We start from the raw sequence: 21878 nt of genomic DNA, 5'->3' as shown, positions 1-21878 counted from the left end.
CTGGTGTTGAGTGATCACCGCCGCCCACATTCTCTTGCGACACCAGAGGGATCACAAGAGCGTTGCCGGCCTTTAAGGAAGGTGTCCGCGCTTTTTTGAAGGTTCCCATGTCGTATCATCCCGGAAACACCGCACAAGGAAGCCCATTCCACAGCTTTATAGTACGTGGAAGAAAACTCCTTGAAAACCGCACCGTGGAGGCCCGCCACACATCCAGATGGTGGGATGATGACCTAAATTGAAACCTATCTTACATCATTTAGACGTAATTCCAGAAAAACATTCCAAACCACAATCGTGTCGAAATAGAGTTAAGAACACAAAACTAGTCACGTGATTCATATTAACGGACTGATAAAAAATGAAAACCCTCCTGTCATTCTTTAAATGACCATTATGAGTTAGCCCAACCCACATGTATGATATTATTTGTTATATATGTATGTATATTATGTAATATACTATTATTTATTAAACTTTATACAAAAATTCCTTAAAATGTAATGTTTAAGACTTGGAACGTTTTTCAACAACAACATCTATTTATACATCTAGAATTCAGTAGTTTCCAACCTTTTTTTGGCCAGAAACCACTTGGATTTCTTTATTGTTAGCCGGAACCACGGTGTACAAAAATAATAAAGTAAATCAATCCGAAAATAAACGTTAACCAGAGATACAATACTAACATTGCTGGCCATTCCGATATCGTGTTCATGAGATGGTTGCCCATCTGACAATGGTAGATTCAAGCTTCTTGTCATTGAGGGCTTGAAATTGCTTCGAGTTTTCGTGAAATCAATAATTTATTACAACGTACAATGTGCACGTTTCGTATTGCCCACAAATTTCGAAATCGTTTCGTGGTCCGCAGACCATGTTCTGACTCTTGTGGACCACTGGTTAGGAGTCACTAAATTCTAGATAGACTATGATTAAATCTTGGGCACCATCTGATACGTAAAATCTTTATATGTGACAGAGTTTATCCGGACTTTCACTTCAAAGCGACCTTAGTCCACTGAGCTCGCTCCGCGGGCTGCAGCACCTGTCTCTCACCTCTATCAAGGAGCTGGGCTGGTGCGCTTGTGAGGTAAGACACTTTTAAATTTTTTATTAGACATGATTATTTCACAAGAACTTACATTGACGACAAAAATGCACATTTCGCACACAAGACGTCCAAACTGTGAGAAATTGTTACAATGTGTGTAACCTTTCATAATACATTGCAGCGATGTTTACTGCGATTGTTTCATTTCATGATACATTTAATTTAATTTTATTGTAATTCGAAAACTTACAGCTTATTTACAGTAATAGATAGGAAAATATTTACTTAGAAGGCTATTTACAAGTTTTCACAGATATTTACTAGCTAATTACAAAATAAATGATTACTAGATCAATTTATACAAATCGAAGATAAAAAAATCTAATATAGCGACATGGTAAGTAAGATTCGTTAGTTTGTATAATAAAAATTTGATACATAAACGGACGTGCAATATACACGCATGTGTTCAATAAAGACTGACATTTGTGGAGTATTATTTTGCCTATTCATGTTACGTTTCACCTATCTGTACGCTCCATCAACACGCCACAGGTGGTGGGTCAGCTGGAGCAGCTGGAGTCTCTGGAGCTCGGCGAGTGCTCGTTCGGCGAGGGCTTCGCGGCGGCGCTGGCGCGGCTGGCCCGGCTGCGGCGGCTGCGGCTGGAGCGCGGCGTGCCGCCCGCCGTGGCCGGCCCGCTGCTGCGGGCGCTGGCCGCCCTGCCCAGCCTCACGCGCCTCGAGCTGGTCAACTTCGACGTCAAGGTGGGGGGTTGTAATGTGCTCTCCACGGACTAGTAAAAAAAGAAAGCCCCGCGCCCTAATATTAGCAAGTGAAGCACCTTTATGGTAGTGTGTGTGCAGTTACGGGGTATACCAGTTACACAATTTTTTCTCTCTTAAATAATCATATATCCACAAATACTTTTATGTTATTGTTTTTACACATTTTCACAACGCCCGACGGCATTTTTAAAATACTTTATTGAGACGCAAACTGATCTATCACAGACGATGACAATTCACATAATGGCCGCCTATCGGCCTCTAGCAGTGTAGGTGTGTGCGTGGGGCTATGTACTTACACGTTAATCGGCTTGTTTTGGTGCTACACTGTTATGTGTGGTGATCCGGAGTCCACCCATGCTTTAAATCCTCTATTAAAGCTTCTGAAACAGTTAGCTTATTGTCAACATTAAAACACCCAATGTCCCCATAACCATTACATCATCCAACCGAGTGTTGTGATGTTGTACTGAATTTCATAACAACACTCCTTTGTTTTTTTTCGATCCCTTCATGCGCAAAGACTTTCAACATACAGCCACATTCTTATTGCTCAATGCGTGATATCTGTATGAATTTCAAAAAACGAACACTTTCGTTTACGCGCGTTCCACACTCATTTATGATCAAATAAATAAATTCACAGTTCTAATGTTTTCAGGTCGGCTTCGACGATGCCCTGGCGGAGTGTACAAACATACAGAGACTACTCATCATACCCACATATGTCTCGCAATCAGCTACTACCAATAAACAGGTAAGTTTTGTGAAGTCATTAAGTTCTAAAAGGATATTACTTGTTCTGACGTATATACACGTCAGAACAACGTCAAGGCTATAGCCTTGTCCACATTTAACAAACAACAGTAAACAAATAGTATTCCTTAGATTTCACTTGCCGTACCAAACATACTTTTTCTGTTTTAGCTTTAGCATTATTTCGTCGAATTCGTTATATGTAGATCTGAACTAAATAACCACCGCCTGTTGCTCTTCATTTTTTAATTCATTCATAAGTTTGCAATCTTCTGGTCTGTGTTTCTTAAATGTCTGCCTAGACATCGAGCTATGTAACTTTTATTTTCCACTCGTACCAACCTTATCATCCTATTGTAACAGACGAGAGTAACCTTACTAGAAGTGCTTAAAAAATCTTGCTCTTTCAATTTCAATTTCAAATTCAAATTCAAATATTTTTATTCAAAATAGGTTGTGAAATCACTTATTGAAAGTCAAAAAAACTACCACCCATTCCAAAGTGAATGCCTCAGGCCTGAGAAGAATGGGCGCAACAAACTCAGCGGGCTTTTTTTTTTCATTAAAAATATATTTTACAATTAAAGTAACATTTACAAAGTAATATTGTACAATTAAACTTATTATTTAAAAGCCTGAGGGCGGTCGCTCCATTCCCAATCTGTGGTATCAGTAAGAAAGTAATTTATAGTAACCTTTACCACACAACTAAAAACTAAGATACTAAATATGCTGAAGTATGATCGATTCATAGTTTAAATTTTCACGTGCACATTGCGCCCTTTGCAAATGCGCACACGTTTCATATTTCACACATCGAAGATAGTTGCTTCTTTCCTACTGATATATACACAAGTTTGTTTTAATAACTTAAAGACTCGGCAGACTGTGTATAATGTCTTGGCAGGCGTGTGTCACTCCACGTTTTAGGTACGAAAACCATACCTACTTGCAAACGTAATTTTATCAAGGGAAAAAGACCGTCGGTTGCCTATCACTAATCGGGACGCGCACATATTTTTCTTTGTTTATTCGATCGGAATAGAAGTATGTAAAGAAAAATAAGCTCAAAGCTTGCATCTTCATACTTAAGGTAAAGTAAGTAGTTATAAGTCCAGCGCTGACCGTTATTGCGCAGAAGTCAAAAGTAAAGGGATGAAGGATGACCTAGCGTAGTGCCGATTGACTCGCCAGTCGTATTCCATCCCCCGTACCGATACGGCACCCCGGACACCTCCAGTGTACAGTCACGTTATATTATTTGCTACTATTTTTTTGCTGTTTTTTGGTAAAGTTTAGTTGGTCTGTTAAATACACGCACACTCGCAGATACACTCACGCACACACAAACACACACACACACAGACATATTGTTGAGAATTTTTTTGATGATTCTGGCACGTAATTTACTTTGTACAGAAGTACTTAACACTTTAATATTAAATATTTTTTAAAGTATAATATTTTACGTTCGCAACAGAACCTACCCATACGCAGCTATCCTCCACATTTCGCTCTGCGCTAGACTATTTGTCATTACATTAAAGTAATGTCGTAAATATTATTTAACTATTAATTAATTAGAGTTATATTTATATTTGTAAAGCGTGCGCGACAGTACCCATGCGCAGCTATCGCCTCCACCATTTGTTCAGCGCTAGACTTAAGTGCCGCCACTTATACGTAATTCCTTCTTCTGTCATCGTGCTTTTTGTATGGTAGCTTTTTTTCCTTGGTCAAATAATCTCTGGTAAGATATATTTACAGTTAAAAGTATATAGCTAAGTAGTGTAAAAATTGCGCTTTTATATTCGCGAGCCGTAACTCTTAAGTAGGCATCTAGAGCAAATATTTCTGTGCTTGCCTTCTTCCCATTAATATTATTAATGGATGAAGTGATTGTTGAATGGTTCAGGTGCTGAGCGCGGTGCTGCGGCTGAAGGACACGCTGACGCACCTGATGTGGGGCGTGACCATCGAGCTGCTGCGCGTGACGGAGCTGTTCATCGACCAGTGCGAGGCGGGCGGCGAGGGCGACGGCGCGGCCGACGGCGACAAGCGCCGCGAGCTCGGCGAGTGCATCCCCGTGCTCAAGCCCGTGCCCGGCTGCCGGCTACCCGACGACGTGCGCCACGTGGCGGGCCCGCCGCAGGTACGACTCACACACACACACGAGGGCGGCGAGTGCATCCCCGTGCTCAAGCCCGTGCCCGGCTGCCGGCTGCCCGACGACGTGCGCCACGTGGCGGGCCCGCCGCAGGTACGACTCACACACACACACGAGGGCGACAAGCGCCGCGAGCTCGGCGAGTGCATCCCCGTGCTCAAGCCCGTGCCCGGCTGCCGGCTGCCCGACGACGTGCGCCACGTGGCGGGCCCGCCGCAGGTACGACTCACACACACACACGAGGGCGGCAAGCGCCGCGAGCCCGGCGAGTGCCTCCCCGTGCTCAAGCCCGTGCCCGGCTGCCGGCTGCCCGACGACGTGCGCCACGTGGCGGGCCCGCCGCAGGTACGACTCACACACACACACGAGGGCGACAAGCGCCGCGAGCTCGGCGAGTGCATCCCCGTGCTCAAGCCCGTGCCCGGCTGCCGGCGGCCCGACGACGTGCGCCACGTGGCGGGCCCGCCGCAGGTACGACTCACACACACACACGAGGGCGACAAGCGCCGCGAGCTCGGCGAGTGCATCCCCGTGCTCAAGCCCGTGCCCGGCTGCCGGCTGCCCGACGACGTGCGCCACGTGGCGGGCCCGCCGCAGGTACGACTCACACACACACACGAGGGCGGCGAGTGCATCCCCGTGCTCAAGCCCGTGCCCGGCTGCCGGCTGCCCGACGACGTGCGCCACGTGGCGGGCCCGCCGCAGGTACGACTCACACACACACACGAGGGCGGCGAGTGCATCCCCGTGCTCAAGCCCGTGCCCGGCTGCCGGCTGCCCGACGACGTGCGCCACGTGGCGGGCCCGCCGCAGGTACGACTCACACACACACACGAGGGCGGCGAGTGCATCCCCGTGCTCAAGCCCGTGCCCGGCTGCCGGCTGCCCGACGACGTGCGCCACGTGGCGGGCCCGCCGCAGGTACGACTCACACACACACACGAGGGCGGCGAGTGCATCCCCGTGCTCAAGCCCGTGCCCGGCTGCCGGCTGCCCGACGACGTGCGCCACGTGGCGGGCCCGCCGCAGGTACGACTCACACACACACACGAGGGCGGCGAGTGCATCCCCGTGCTCAAGCCCGTGCCCGGCTGCCGGCTGCCCGACGACGTGCGCCACGTGGCGGGCCCGCCGCAGGTACGACTCACACACACACACGAGGGCGGCGAGTGCATCCCCGTGCTCAAGCCCGTGCCCGGCTGCCGGCTGCCCGACGACGTGCGCCACGTGGCGGGCCCGCCGCAGGTACGACTCACACACACACACGAGGGCGGCGAGTGCATCCCCGTGCTCAAGCCCGTGCCCGGCTGCCGGCTGCCCGACGACGTGCGCCACGTGGCGGGCCCGCCGCAGGTACGACTCACACACACACACGAGGGCGGCGAGTGCATCCCCGTGCTCAAGCCCGTGCCCGGCTGCCGGCTGCCCGACGACGTGCGCCACGTGGCGGGCCCGCCGCAGGTACGACTCACACACACACACGAGGGCGGCGAGTGCATCCCCGTGCTCAAGCCCGTGCCCGGCTGCCGGCTGCCCGACGACGTGCGCCACGTGGCGGGCCCGCCGCAGGTACGACTCACACACACACACGAGGGCGACAAGCGCCGCGAGCTCGGCGAGTGCATCCCCGTGCTCAAGCCCGTGCCCGGCTGCCGGCTGCCCGACGACGTGCGCCACGTGGCGGGCCCGCCGCAGGTACGACTCACACACACACACGAGGGCGGCGAGTGCATCCCCGTGCTCAAGCCCGTGCCCGGCTGCCGGCTGCCCGACGACGTGCGCCACGTGGCGGGCCCGCCGCAGGTACGACTCACACACACACACGAGGGCGGCGAGTGCATCCCCGTGCTCAAGCCCGTGCCCGGCTGCCGGCTGCCCGACGACGTGCGCCACGTGGCGGGCCCGCCGCAGGTACGACTCACACACACACACGAGGGCGGCGAGTGCATCCCCGTGCTCAAGCCCGTGCCCGGCTGCCGGCTGCCCGACGACGTGCGCCACGTGGCGGGCCCGCCGCAGGTACGACTCACACACACACACGAGGGCGACAAGCGCCGCGAGCTCGGCGAGTGCATCCCCGTGCTCAAGCCCGTGCCCGGCTGCCGGCTGCCCGACGACGTGCGCCACGTGGCGGGCCCGCCGCAGGTACGACTCACACACACACACGAGGGCGGCGAGTGCATCCCCGTGCTCAAGCCCGTGCCCGGCTGCCGGCTGCCCGACGACGTGCGCCACGTGGCGGGCCCGCCGCAGGTACGACTCACACACACACACGAGGGCGACAAGCGCCGCGAGCTCGGCGAGTGCATCCCCGTGCTCAAGCCCGTGCCCGGCTGCCGGCTGCCCGACGACGTGCGCCACGTGGCGGGCCCGCCGCAGGTACGACTCACACACACACACGAGGGCGGCGAGTGCATCCCCGTGCTCAAGCCCGTGCCCGGCTGCCGGCTGCCCGACGACGTGCGCCACGTGGCGGGCCCGCCGCAGGTACGACTCACACACACACACGAGGGCGACAAGCGCCGCGAGCTCGGCGAGTGCATCCCCGTGCTCAAGCCCGTGCCCGGCTGCCGGCTGCCCGACGACGTGCGCCACGTGGCGGGCCCGCCGCAGGTACGACTCACACACACACACGAGGGCGGCGAGTGCATCCCCGTGCTCAAGCCCGTGCCCGGCTGCCGGCTGCCCGACGACGTGCGCCACGTGGCGGGCCCGCCGCAGGTACGACTCACACACACACACGAGGGCGGCGAGTGCATCCCCGTGCTCAAGCCCGTGCCCGGCTGCCGGCTGCCCGACGACGTGCGCCACGTGGCGGGCCCGCCGCAGGTACGACTCACACACACACACGAGGGCGGCGAGTGCATCCCCGTGCTCAAGCCCGTGCCCGGCTGCCGGCTGCCCGACGACGTGCGCCACGTGGCGGGCCCGCCGCAGGTACGACTCACACACACACACGAGGGCGGCGAGTGCATCCCCGTGCTCAAGCCCGTGCCCGGCTGCCGGCTGCCCGACGACGTGCGCCACGTGGCGGGCCCGCCGCAGGTACGACTCACACACACACACGAGGGCGACAAGCGCCGCGAGCTCGGCGAGTGCATCCCCGTGCTCAAGCCCGTGCCCGGCTGCCGGCTGCCCGACGACGTGCGCCACGTGGCGGGCCCGCCGCAGGTACGACTCACACACACACACGAGGGCGGCGAGTGCATCCCCGTGCTCAAGCCCGTGCCCGGCTGCCGGCTGCCCGACGACGTGCGCCACGTGGCGGGCCCGCCGCAGGTACGACTCACACACACACACGAGGGCGACAAGCGCCGCGAGCTCGGCGAGTGCATCCCCGTGCTCAAGCCCGTGCCCGGCTGCCGGCTGCCCGACGACGTGCGCCACGTGGCGGGCCCGCCGCAGGTACGACTCACACACACACACGAGGGCGGCGAGTGCATCCCCGTGCTCAAGCCCGTGCCCGGCTGCCGGCTGCCCGACGACGTGCGCCACGTGGCGGGCCCGCCGCAGGTACGACTCACACACACACACGAGGGCGACAAGCGCCGCGAGCTCGGCGAGTGCATCCCCGTGCTCAAGCCCGTGCCCGGCTGCCGGCTACCCGACGACGTGCGCCACGTGGCGGGCCCGCCGCAGGTACGACTCACACACACACACGAGGGCGACAAGCGCCGCGAGCTCGGCGAGTGCATCCCCGTGCTCAAGCCCGTGCCCGGCTGCCGGCTACCCGACGACGTGCGCCACGTGGCGGGCCCGCCGCAGGTACGACTCACACACACACACGAGGGCGACAAGCGCCGCGAGCTCGGCGAGTGCATCCCCGTGCTCAAGCCCGTGCCCGGCTGCCGGCTACCCGACGACGTGCGCCACGTGGCGGGCCCGCCGCAGGTACGACAGCATACAAACCCCACCCCGCTACGGCCCACCAACATAATTACACCATACATACCTTGTGCGTGTGGTGCCGCACCAGAATTGCACCACCCCATCTCCCGTGGGTGTCGTAAGAGGCGACTAAGGGATAGAAACAACGGAGGATGGGCAGCAGCAACCTTCGTTAAGAGCCCACCACTTACTGCGATCGCCAACCCGCCTGCCAAGCGTGGCGATTACGGCAAATAAACCCTCCAAAAATATGATAGACACAATAAGGCCCCAGTCCCCAGCGGCCCCGCTCGTGGTTGCCACGGTAGCAGCCACATAAGCGACGGAGCAGGGGCTGCTAAGAATCCCCGGGTGCGGCAGCGCTACCCCAAACGAAGACCATTAAGAAGAAGGTCCTGGGAACATACAATGTCAAGACATTGCGGGAACTGGAGGAAGCTGTGGGCAGATTACGATGGGGTGTCGTGGGGTTATCTGATGTCCGAGACAGGGTGAGGACTCGATAATCCTAAATTCCGCTCTACTTCCGGGACGGTGACCAACTGTCCCAGGGTGACCCCGGAATCCGTCCCTCGTTCACAAGTCTCGTCAACAACGTAACTGAGATGGAGAGCATGTCGACAAGGGTAGGGTAGCATGCCAATACTCAGAATCACTGGACGGTATTCGTTGAAGGTCATTCAGGTTTACGCTCCGACTTCGACACACTCAGACGACGAGGTGGAGGCCATTTATGAGGACATCTCAACAGCCATTCACACTCCGAAAACCTACTTCAACGTTGTCGTGGGAGACTTCAATGCAAAACTGGGCAAACGTAGCGGCGATAAGTTGAGAGTGGGGAAATTTGGTTATGGAAATCGGAAGGCCAGATGCTGGGTGACTTCATGGAGATGGAGGATCTCTATATGATTCATCCTTCTCTATGAAGCCAGGACAACGCAAATGGACTTGGATCAGCCCCAATGTAGCCACTTAAAATGAGATCGACTTCATTATGTCGACCGAAAGACATATATTCAATGATGTCTCCGTGATCAGCTCAGTGAAAACTGGGAGTGACACCGCATAGTAATAGGCACATTGAATATCAATCCAAAACTGGAGTGGTCTCGACTGGTGAAGTCTACGCTCCGACCCGCACTCATCCAGATCCAAAACCCCGAAAACTTTCAACTCGAATTGCAAAACCGCTTCGAATGCCTCGGTGACTGTGTAGACGTGGACAAGTATAACAACAGGTTCGTGGCAACTGTTCAAACGGCTGGGTCTAAGTTCTTCAAGGCCAGCCGCTCGAAAAGAACCGGAAAAATCTCAGAATATGCCCTCAAATTGATGGATGTAAGACGGCAAATGACCCTCCATGCCACAATACAGATTGTGTGAAGGCGGCCATAGAGCGTAACAAAGGCTCAAAAGTATTCACACGAGATTAGTCTCACAAGGCCAAAGACCGGTAACGGCAGGGTCGTTTCGTCTAAACCCGAACTTTTGCGGGAAGTCGAGAAATTCTACGGACAGTTATAAACGACCGTACGGGCTCTCGTTACCAACAAGGCTGAAGACTCAAGAGCCAAATTAACCCGACACTATACCGAAGATATCCCAGACGTCAGCCTGTACGAGATTAGTATGGCCCTAAAACAGCTTAAAAACAACAAAGCGCCTGGTGATGATGGAATTACAACTGAGCTTCTGAGAGCTGGTGGTACTTAAGACCCTCCAGAAATTATTCAATTCCGTCATCCACGAGGGCAAAACGACGCAAGCATGGCACAGAAGTATAGTGGTGCTGTTCTTCAAAAAGAGCGATAAAATGCTTTTGAAGAACTATAGGCCCATATCACTTTTGAGCCATGTATATAAGCTGTTTTCTATGGTTATCACGAATCGTCTCGTGCGCAGGCTCGACGACTTCCAGCCTCCCGAACAAGCGCTTCTGTATAACATACGCTGCGGCAGGTTATACAGAAGACAGAGGAGTATAACTAGCCACTATGCTTGGCGTTCGTGGATGAGAAAGCCTTTGATTCAATCGAGCCCTGGGCGGTGCTTCAGTCTCTCCAGAGTTGCCACAATGATTACCGATATATCGAAGCGTTGAAGTGTTTGTATAAACACACCACCATGTCAGTCCGTCTCCAGGATCAGATCTCGAAGCCTATCCGACTGCAGCGGGGAGTCAGACAAGGCGATGTCATATCGCCCAAGCTGTTCACCGCTGCGTTGGAAGATGAGTTTAAGCTTCTGGACTGGAACGGACTGGCCAACAACATCAACGGCGAATACATCACTCACCTTCGATTCGCAGACGATATCGTAATCATGACAGAGACCATGGAAGACTTAAGCCATATGCTCGTTGGCCTCAATACAGTTTCCCAAGGAGTAGGGCTCAAAATGAAAATGGACAAGACGAAGATCATGTCAAATGTCCATGTCGCACCTACTCCCATAACAATTGGGATCTGTACTCTCGAAATTGTTGACGAGTACATCTACCTCGGACAAACAATCCATTTAGGCAGGTCCAATTTCGAGAAGGAGGTCACTCGTCGAATCCAACTCGAATGGGCATCGTTCGGGAAACTCCGTAAAATCTCTCAATTCTCGTCCCAAATACCGCAGTGTCTGAAGACGAAGGTTTTCAACCAGTGTGTGTTGCCAGTGATGACTTACAGACGTAGTCGCTAACTATAGGCCTTATGAGAAACCTTATGGTCGCTCAGAGGGCAATGGAGAGGGCTATGCTCGGAGTTTTCCTGCGAGATCGCATCAGAAATGAGGAGATCCGTAGGAGAACCAAAGTAACCGACATACTGTTCCATATGTTTGACAGCAAATCTTTTGTGCCTATTTGAAGCGCCACTCGCGAGCGTCCAGAGAACTAATTTTGACGTATAATGCAAATGGCTGCGCAGGAACATACAATACTCTGAAGTATTTTTGCATTTTGAATTAATTTCGTTCGTTTTCTGTGTTATTTATACTTTAAGAATCAACGTAATAAAGTAAACTTTTTTTTGTAAATAGTTTCCGACCATCTGTCGAAGTTTGCTGAGGTTTTAGTTTTACTACACTAGTTTTAGAACCGCAGACTCTCGCTACATGGCCAACAGCGCCAAAATGGCAATATCAAACAGGCACAAAAGCACTATCACATCCGCCAGTCTAGTGATTAAAAGTAGAGGTCAGTGGTCTAGATAGTCTCCTACTGTTGTAGACAACCAATAAAAACAGGCGAGGTTTAATAGTTTAGTGTGTGTGACAAGCCTACGTCTTACACTCGCGATTTGTATGACACTGTGTTAGTATGCGTGAATTATTCAGAATCGAGGTTAGTCCTAAACTCAATTTTTCTCGACGTTTTCACAGCTGTCACGGTCTATCTATAAATATTATCTATAAGTCACAGTCTATATGACGTATTACGGCCGTTTTAAATTACGTATCTCTAGTTACGGATACATTGCTGTAACCGTTTAATGACAAGATCTTATCTATCTATAGTTATAGTCCAAAGCTTTATGTCGATAGGTTATTGAAATGTAAGTAAGCGTAAAAGGATAGATTTGTCTACCACTAGTAAGTTAAACTAAGGATAGATAGGTTATTGAAAACGGCCGTAAGACGATCAAGCTATTGAAGCCCAAATTTGTTCCTTTTACATACAAATAATAATACATATAGGTAAATATGTTCATTGGCATAATATTTTAATATACTGTTATTAATAATGATAGTCTTAGATAAACGGTCAAATATGAGATTTCATAATAGACTTAGAAATACGAAGTGACAATTCCTTGTGGGGATATCTGTCTCCTTTATCTACACACTACATTGCTACGTACGCTGGCAACATGCATCATGGTGATCACTTAACAACAGGACCCGTACGTTCGTCCTTTATTATAAAAAAAGTCACCTTTGTGGAATATTTGTTACAGCTATGTCACTTCTGGTATCAATTAGATTTCAAACTTGGATATGCTTTATATGATTGCAGGTTGAAATTCTGCCGATCCCGACTCTCCAGCGACTCCTGTCAGCTCAGCTCCCCAACACAAAGCTAAAGTTGCTACGTATCCCGTTCCACGCCACCTGGCGGCAGACCCTCGCCGACTTCCACTAGCATCCGGCCGCCGTCTGTCTTCCAGCACCCATTAAAAGACAACCCTGTTTAGTACTAATTTATTAAAGGGGACTTAATGTTATATGAATACATATAAGGAAATATGGTCACGGTTGGGATTCTAATCTTAATCAAAACCACAACAGCTTATAAAGTTATAAGCTTTGTTTCCACAGTATTGTGTTATTAATACTAACATTACTCTGTATAATGTAACAATAACTGAACTAAGAAACTACATATGAATACAGGATTGTATGACTTATTTTCGTTTTTTAAATACTTAGCTGAAATATAACCATATAAGGACAAGGTTTACAAGATAATCGAAAAGACTTCGCAATCTTATGTCTTGTTTGATGAATAAAATTTACCTAACTTATTTATGTTGTATGTCTTACATACACCTTAGCCTTATGAAGCAATATATAATATATAAAATTCTCGTGTCATAGTGTTAAACTTTGAACTCCTCCGAAACGGCTTGACCGATTTAATTTTGAGTGCATATTGGGTAGGTCTGAGAGTCAGACAACATCTATTTTTCATCCCCCTAAATGTTAAGGGTGGTCCACACGTTTTTTTTATTAATTTATTTGATTATGACTCAGCCTTAAAAAATACATACAACTTCAAATTTTCACACATCTACGATCAACAGTTACTTTTGTATCGCGATTTTGATATCGGCAATACAACGTTTGCTGGGTCAGCTAGTACATATATACATAGCTTGTAAAAAGTCTGTCCATCGCTTGTATTTCCGGACCTGATGTCATTAACAATTAGCGAGGGTTATGAGTTCTACAATATAAATGTTATAGAAGCTATTTTGATGATAAGCCGACGAAGCAACAAATTTTGTGCGTGCTACTTATCTATGAAAGTAAAACCTCACGTAATGAATTGATAATTCCTTTCATACATCAAACAATTATTAACCAACCAAACGCCCAAAATTCAGAAGTAAAATATACTAGAAATGAAAGTTTGTATGACAACACCGATTAATGTTCTTTTTCTTTTAAAACTAAGGCTGAGGTGAGAGATTACTTAGACTTTGCTCAGACTTTACTTACGCAAATAGTAGCCGAGTGAAAGCTTAGCAGTGTTTGTTTTTAGGGTGCCGGCGCCAAATGGCAAATAACGGAACCCTTATAGATTCGTCATGTTTGTCTGTCCTTCCGTATGTCACAGCAATTATTTCCGAAACTATAAGACCTATACTTTTGTATTCTGAACCGCATTAAGATTTTCACACAAAAAAAGAAAAACAAAAAATTTTGGGGTTGCCCCATACTTATAAATGAAACTTAAAAAAAATTGTGGCCTTCCCCCCTATTATATATGATGTTATGATTTTACCATGCAAACTTCCACCGAAAATTGGATCGAGACCGACCGATTTCATTCAATCAACTCAAATATAAAGTTACAAAGAACTACAAGAACTTTTATATTATGTTACTTGTTGCTACGGAACCCTTTATGGGCGAGTCCGACTCGTACCTGGCCGCTTTTTATAGTCATTTGACAGCTGAAATTATGCTGAACTTAAAAGCTAAGACAGCCCAATGCAAAAGTCAATTTCGAGTTTTATCACACTTGACTACGTTTCATGTAAGTAAAGTCTAAGAACTATATATAGATCACCGCCTTAAAAGTATGTTTCAAAGTGACGGGCCAAAAGAAATAAAATATATCTGCCTTCACACCCTAACGTAGATTCACTCAAAGCTCGGTTGTAATGCAAACAATTTTTTTTTCTTTCCTTTTGGGATTGCTTGCATTACAATCTAGCCTTTACTTAATAAGTAATTGTACTTTAACTTTAACTGCTAGATAATTAAACTTAGTTAATTTAGAAGCAATAAATAAATTTAAATTTTGTCAAAGCCGTGACGATATTTTCTTAAATTTAACTAGGGGCGTAAACGTGATATATAGATGTAACTTATGAATTAGAGCTAGATATATCGACAAATTAGACGCCATATCCCTATTAGTGTGAAATGTTGATTGGCATTCGGTACTATGATGGAGATCACGAGTTTGATCAGATCAAACTGATCTTGTAAAGATGGCGGTAATATTTTAATGGTTGAGTGAGTATAGTTAATTAATAAACTCCGACGACGCAACGAATAGCAATTTACAAATATAGGAGCCGTGTAGTGCGGAACGCACTTTTCGACCTCAGTTTGTGTATCTCAGTACCAGCGTATCTAATGGAATATGTTTTGCGTTTAATTTGTGACCACTAGCTATTTTTAGGCCAAACAACAGCGTCGTTTTCGTGGAGCCGGTTGTTTTGAGAGTGAATTTCTTGATAGTAGATCATTATATTAACACCAAAAATTTAATGCTATTAGTAATTTTGGGAAGTACAAGAATATGAAGCTTTCTGTATTGTACGCACACGGGCTAATTCGAACTGTATGTGCGTTTCGGTCTTCAGCCGATATTTAAGTACAGATTATGTTTCAATAGGGTCTATGCATATGATATGTTTTTTTTTTAACTTTATTCCTTTTAAAATTCTACCTGCGTCTTTTTTATCATAATTTTATTTTTAGCAAGAAGTTAATTTTTGAAAAGAGACTATTAGTATAGTTACACTATTAATGTCAACTGTCATCCAATCCTGTCAGTTTGTTTATTATTTGTAATGAATGACGTCATGCCATGGCAAGCCTTTAACTGCGTCGGGAGGCTATATTCAAATTTTTATGTACTTTTTGGGCGTTCAATTTTTTTTATTATTATTTATATATAATAAACCATTGAATTGAAATATATGCATATTCCCTTTTAATGTAGGTTTATATTTTTTTAATGATTCAATCAACACATTTTCATTTCGATGATTTAATCGTTGTTCGATATAAATCATGTTTAATAGTTATTACGTCAATAATTCATGGTTATATAGTATTGTGAGAATTACAAATTTGAATTGTATATCATTTGTTGCGGCATCTTATCACTTCAATAGGTCAAGATATTTTACATCAATGCGCGAACAAGACGGAGCAAGGTGACTTGTATAAGAGAAAATATTATTCTATGTATAAAATAGACGTAGTTGCTGAAAAACGCTCCTACCCACAAACATCACATTTTAAGGAATTCGTGTTTAAAGTTAAATAAATATTACTGTATTCCGTATGGAATGTATATGTGTGTTGGGCTACTAAGTCATGATGTCATTTAAAGAGTGACAGCAGGGCTGCCATTTTTTTTCACCAATCACGTCACCAGTTTTATGTTCTTAACTGGATTTCTACATAATTGTGGTTTGGAACGTTTTTCTGGAATTTCGTCCAAATTTAAAAAATATAATATTACTTGTTTAGCAAAGGCATACTATAAAATGCACGTCGACTGTGTGGCAAATGTGAGCAGCGATTTTTGATGATTATTACGTTAAACATGGCTACCGGGCTCTTATGTAAACAAGCATAATAGTTTTATTTAACGACGGTGCCGCATGTAACAACTTGAAGTACAGCTACGCTTAACGCAAACCGGAGTACAGACTTTCTGGTCATACGACCATTACGGTAAAACAACACCAGACCTGAACCGTGTATTTACTTTATATGAAGTTAGCAAAGAAAATAAATTAAAAGATGGATACTGGACTCAAGACAGTGAGGCATAGATTATATATATCCAGTTATATACAATATTATATTACCAGTGGGAGCCTCGTTTGCACAGGATGCCTGATTATGGGTACCACAACGGCGCCTCTTTCTGCCGTGAAGTGTGTAAGCATTAATGTGTTTCGGTATGAAGGGTGCCGTAGCTAGTGAAATTACTGGGCAAATGAGACTTAACATCTTATGTCTCAAGGTGACGAGCGCAATTGTAGTGCCGCTCGGAATTTTTAGGTTTTGCAAGAATCTTGAGCGGCACTGCCTTGTAATGGGCAAGTTGTATCAAATACCATCAGCTGAACGTCTTGATCGTCTCGTCCCTTATTATCATAAACAAAGAGTGTAAACAGCTTAAGTCTCATTTGCCCAGTAATTCCACTAGCTACTGCGCCCTTCAGACCGAAACGCAGTAATGTTTACACATTACTGCTTCACGGCAGAAATAGGTGCCGTTTTGGTACCCATAATCTAGCCGGCGTCTTGTGCAAAGGAGCCTCCCACTCGTGTTGTGATTCTGAGTTTGTTTAGTCACTGTAGGCTTGCCGCGTCTTGTTTGTGAGTTGATGTGATATAATATTGATTTGTGTAACTTTTGTCACCGTTAGGAACACACCAGTGTACATTGACAAATTTGAGGTATAGTGTTTGCTAGTTAATAAGAGATGTAGCGAAATATTTTTATGTATCGGTCGGACGCAATGAAATATAGTTATATTATAATATAGTTTAATGTAAATAATGTAGGGATAGACTGGCGGGACACTCGCAGCTCGCGAACGTTCGAGGCGTTTTATTTTATATGAGATATAATAATTATTCGGATTGTATTATTTCATAGTATGTTAACGTTTATATTAGCTTGGTTAATAATTGTAAATTTTAGGTACATTACTCTCTTTGAATTCTCTTATCTCATACTTGACTCAATTGCTTTTTCAGTGCTGTGATAAATGGTTGATACTGACATTACCGCGGAAAGTGTTTGTTTCACTCAATAAATATTTTCTTCTCGTTGAACATTACTTTTGCTTGTTCTTGATGAGAAACTTTTTTGTGCCCTACATCTGCCGTGCACAATAGTTTCCTATCGAATATGTGTAACTTAGGAGATAAAAATATCAGATCTAAGTTATAGTTAGTTATCCATAAAATAATACATAAAATATCTGCAGGAATTTTGCTGTAATTTTATGTTTACAACTTTAAAATGATGACTTTACTACTGTGTTTTAAGATCTTCAAGTAATTTTTTTTTTCGATAGTATTTTTTACTACTTTTTTTACAAGGGAAGCAAGTTCAATAAAGAGATACATTTATCATTTCAATCGGTTGACTCGACGGTTGCTGTACAATCGGTTTAGCTTGAACATTGAACAAGAGCGCAAAAAAAAGAATGCCGGGAGAGTTTCTTGCGCCGCTTCTTCTCTCTCAGAGCGACGGACGGTTGTTGTACAATCGGTTTAGCTTGAACATTATTAAATTGAGGGTAAAAGACGAGTTGGTTTGGGTAATGTGTTTGTCATCAACCTTGTAACCAATCCACTCAAATAACATGTCATATCACTGACACCTAAATTTATGATTATTGAAAGTTTAGTATGTCTGTATGTAATTAAGAATAAACTCAATTATGTAATGTATGAAATGCCTGAAATAAATGGTTTATCATTATTATTAATTAGGTGTATCGCAGTAGCCAATAGAAATTGCTCACGATATATTGTGATTCTTAAAAGACCAATGAGCATTCAGTACCCTGCGCCCGCTCACCTCAGTTGGTTGACTGCAATTTTGTATTGCATATCTATTTAAGTATTGGGAGTCTTCTGGGCTCGGTAAGGTCGATGGTGGTATTATATATCTTCTCCTTTGTTAGATGTGTAGTGCTCAGTGCGGGTAGGTGGATAATATATTAGATGTGACAACGTTGCCATGTTTATTCAAAAATCAGCATTTATCACAGCATAAATTTTGTGTTAAATTATTCGTACATTTGGGTGTTTAATTGTATAAAGTATAATCTCTACACAATTATGATTTGTGTATTTTAATTTGAATAATATTTAGGTTTCGACATGTCGCGTGTAGAAATTGTGATCTAGCAGTCGTTTGTCGGAACGATATGATAATTATTATGTTAAAACTAATACTTGATATTAAGTATTGGCGACCGAATAAACAGTTGTCCCATATATTGTTGTTTTATTTGGAAACTGACACGATGCTTATAGTTATTGAGAATATAATAAGTGGACACATTTGTCCATATAAACCATCTGTCTACAGCAAATACCACATCCGAGGCAATAAATGGAGCTAAACTTCATAATGATAACTATGGCAAATACTATCTTGACTCATTTCAACCGGAGTCTCTGGCAGTCCCCTTGAAAATGTGAACTGGAACGTTCTCGAAACGTCGGGTTAGCTAAAATAATAATAAAAATGTAACTTTACGCAAAAATGTAATGTAAAAACAGTTACAATTTACAGGCGTTTTTTTTTTAATTTTAAATTTTTGAATTTGCATAGCTTGAGGTGGCTTTGTTTGTTTGTTGTTTGTAACATTGTTTTAATGATTGGGCAACAATGGGTAGGTATCCACGAAAGTCGTAAACGCTTATATGACCTTTATTATGAGAAACATTACAATAATAGTGAAGAATTTAAAATATACGAAAAAAAATACTCCAAGCTCTTTAAAGTAGTTTGCCATGAAGCGAAAACACGTTTCATTGCAGATAAAATTAAAAACAGTAATAATAAAGTAAAATCTACTTGGAGTGTAATTAACAATGAAAATGGTAGATCGAATTGCCGTAACACCTCTATCTGTTTAAATATTAATAATCGCGTTATAAATTCGGAAATATAAATTGCAAATGAATGTGATAAATACTTCTCCGAAATCCCGATTGTCACGACCAAAGACCTTAACTCTTCGCCAAAAGCAGCATATGATATGCTTAAATTACACGTACCAGTATCTTCCACTGATTTAAAATTTAAGTATGTTACAGGTAGCGATATAATAAAAATCTTCAAATTAATTAACCTAAAAAATCAAAAGACCTATGGGGCCATTCGACTAATATTGTAAAATACATACTTGACATTAAAGCACCTGAATTAGCAATAATATTTAATGAATGCATAGATGAGGGTGTGTTCCCTGACCTTTATACCTTTGTTTAAATCGGGCAGTTCTTTTGACCCTGCTAATTTCAGACCTATTTCAGTGCTGCCTGTTTTCAGTAAAATTTTTGAAAAACTTTTGCTTCAACAGCTACAAATGCATTTTTGTAAATTAATGAACAAAAATCAGATTGGTTTCACTAGGGGCTTATCAACAATTAATGCGGGTACTAGACTCATTGAGCACATCTTTGATGCCTGGGAAGAGTCACAGGATGCATTGGGCATTTTTTGTGATTTGTCCAAAACATTTGACTGCGTCCACTCCTAAAACTAAAACATTATGGAGTGAAAAATAGAGCCCTAAATCTGTTAAAATCAATTATTATAGTCATCATCATAATCAATTATATTTAAGCGAAAGAGTTCAGATAGTCGATGTAAATGGCCAACGGTCTTCGGGTAAACCTGCGGGAATAGGTGTTCCACAGGGTTCTATTCTCGGTCCTTTCTTGTTTCTTATATATATTAACGATTTACCGTTTGTGGTAGATGATAGCCATGAGATTGTATTATTTGCTGATGATACTTCACCTATTTTTAAAGTGAAGCGACGAGGTAAACAATGCACACAAACAAAGATAGTGCGTTGGTTTGAGACGAATAATCTGCACTTAAACAGTAAAAAAACAAAGTGTTTAAGGTTCATTACACCAAATACAGCGGAGGTACAAACCAACGTACTTGTAAATGACCAGAGAATGGAACTTGTGGACACTACGGTCTTCTTGGGTATCACGTTCGATAAAAAGCTTCAGTGGGGTCCACATATTACCCATCTAGCAGATAGACTCAGCTCTGCGGCATATGCAGTTAGAAAGAGTTATTTTCACAGCATCATGACGTACGGTATATTACTATGGGGTCATGCTGCTGACATTGACGTGTTTGCACTGCAAAAGAGAGCTGTTCGTGCTATATATCAGCTTGGTTATAGACAGTCTCTCAAAGAAAAATTTAAAGAAATAAATATTATGACTGTTCATTGTCAGTACATTTATGAAAATTTAATATATGTTCACAAAAATCGTAACCTTTTTGCTCTTAATAGTGAATTTCATTATTATAACACTAGAAATAAGGGATTGCTTGTAACTAATTCTAGTAGGCTTCATAAGATACATAATAGCTTTAAGGGTAAATCACTTCTACAATAAAGTCCCAGCCACTGTTCAGGCATTATCTATAAATAAATTTAAATGTTTTATAAAAAAAAATGGCTCTGACGTAAATTCTATTACTCCAATGCTGAATATCTAAATGATCGACAGCCTGGGACTAGAATTTATAGCGAATGAATAGATTATTTTATAGCGATAGAAATGACTGTGAATGAATGACTTTTATTGAAAAGAGCGCAAAAAAAAGAATGCCGGGAGAGTTTCTTGCGCCGCTTCTTCTCTCTCAGAGCGCCATTTGTTTCCGAAGCGGTAGTAGTATCTAGTAGTTTAAGAAATGACATCAAAAAGAATTCTAAAGGAATCAATTTTGAGAAAATAAATGCCTTTTACGCCTTTAACAACACCCATGATAAAAAAGTCGATAATTTCATGCCGCCACCTTGAATTAACATTTTGACAGCACTAATCTATTTCAGCACCCTCGAAAACCATGAAAATGACACGCGTGACGAAAATTTGATAATTTTTGGCAGCTGCCTTCTTGAATTTTCATTTTGACAGCACTAGCTGGTATTGGTTTCAACACTCACGAAAACCATGATAAAACACATGTAGGTAAGTATTTTTCTCCAAAAAAAATAAATATAAAAAACATCGTAGAAAACCACTAAGCCACACTCATAAAAAAATTTAATAAATATTGCAGCCGCCATCTTAGTGTAAATTGTGAATTATGTTCACGAATTTATTATAATCGATCTGACGGACTTATTATTCGTATACCTACTAATTAAAATAATAATATAACAAAAATCATTCTTATATACTATACTACTTTATAGTTTGGAAACAAAACTGCAGTTTTGATGGAGCCGAGTTCAAATAGCCGTATACCACGCAATACGCTGGCATTTTTAAAAAGATCGCGGAAACCAATGACGTTCTGAATATAAACGTCATTGGCGACAAACTAATAACAACGTGGCACTCGACTCGTATTGACCGCGAAAACTGCTTAGGGGCCTCGTCGATGCGCATGTTTGTGTGAGTGTGTCATTTCGGACTTTTGTAGGGAGTTTCCGTACTGGTACATATGTCTACTGAGCCTACGGC

General features: G+C 44.8%; 1 protein-coding gene across 1 annotated transcript in view; it reads left to right on the top strand.

Moving 5' to 3' along the window:
- Window positions 1-18641, top strand: part of LOC126969881 (uncharacterized) — a 46461-nt gene extending 27820 nt beyond the window's left edge. The window contains exons 15-19 of the mRNA XM_050815472.1: window positions 983-1093; window positions 1610-1819; window positions 2502-2597; window positions 4512-4748; window positions 12661-18641. Coding sequence (XP_050671429.1) covers window positions 983-1093; window positions 1610-1819; window positions 2502-2597; window positions 4512-4748; window positions 12661-12786 — 780 coding nt within the window. The 3' untranslated portion in view covers window positions 12787-18641. The remainder of the gene's footprint in view (window positions 1-982; window positions 1094-1609; window positions 1820-2501; window positions 2598-4511; window positions 4749-12660) is intronic.
- The last annotated feature ends 3237 nt before the right edge of the window (window positions 18642-21878 follow it).

The sequence above is a fragment of the Leptidea sinapis genome, chromosome 19 (genome assembly GCF_905404315.1).
Source record: "Leptidea sinapis chromosome 19, ilLepSina1.1, whole genome shotgun sequence".
In the NCBI taxonomy this organism is placed as follows: Eukaryota; Metazoa; Arthropoda; class Insecta; order Lepidoptera; family Pieridae; genus Leptidea; species Leptidea sinapis.
Note: the sequence above shows the minus strand (reverse complement) of the source record. Positions and strands in the feature narration are given on the sequence as shown.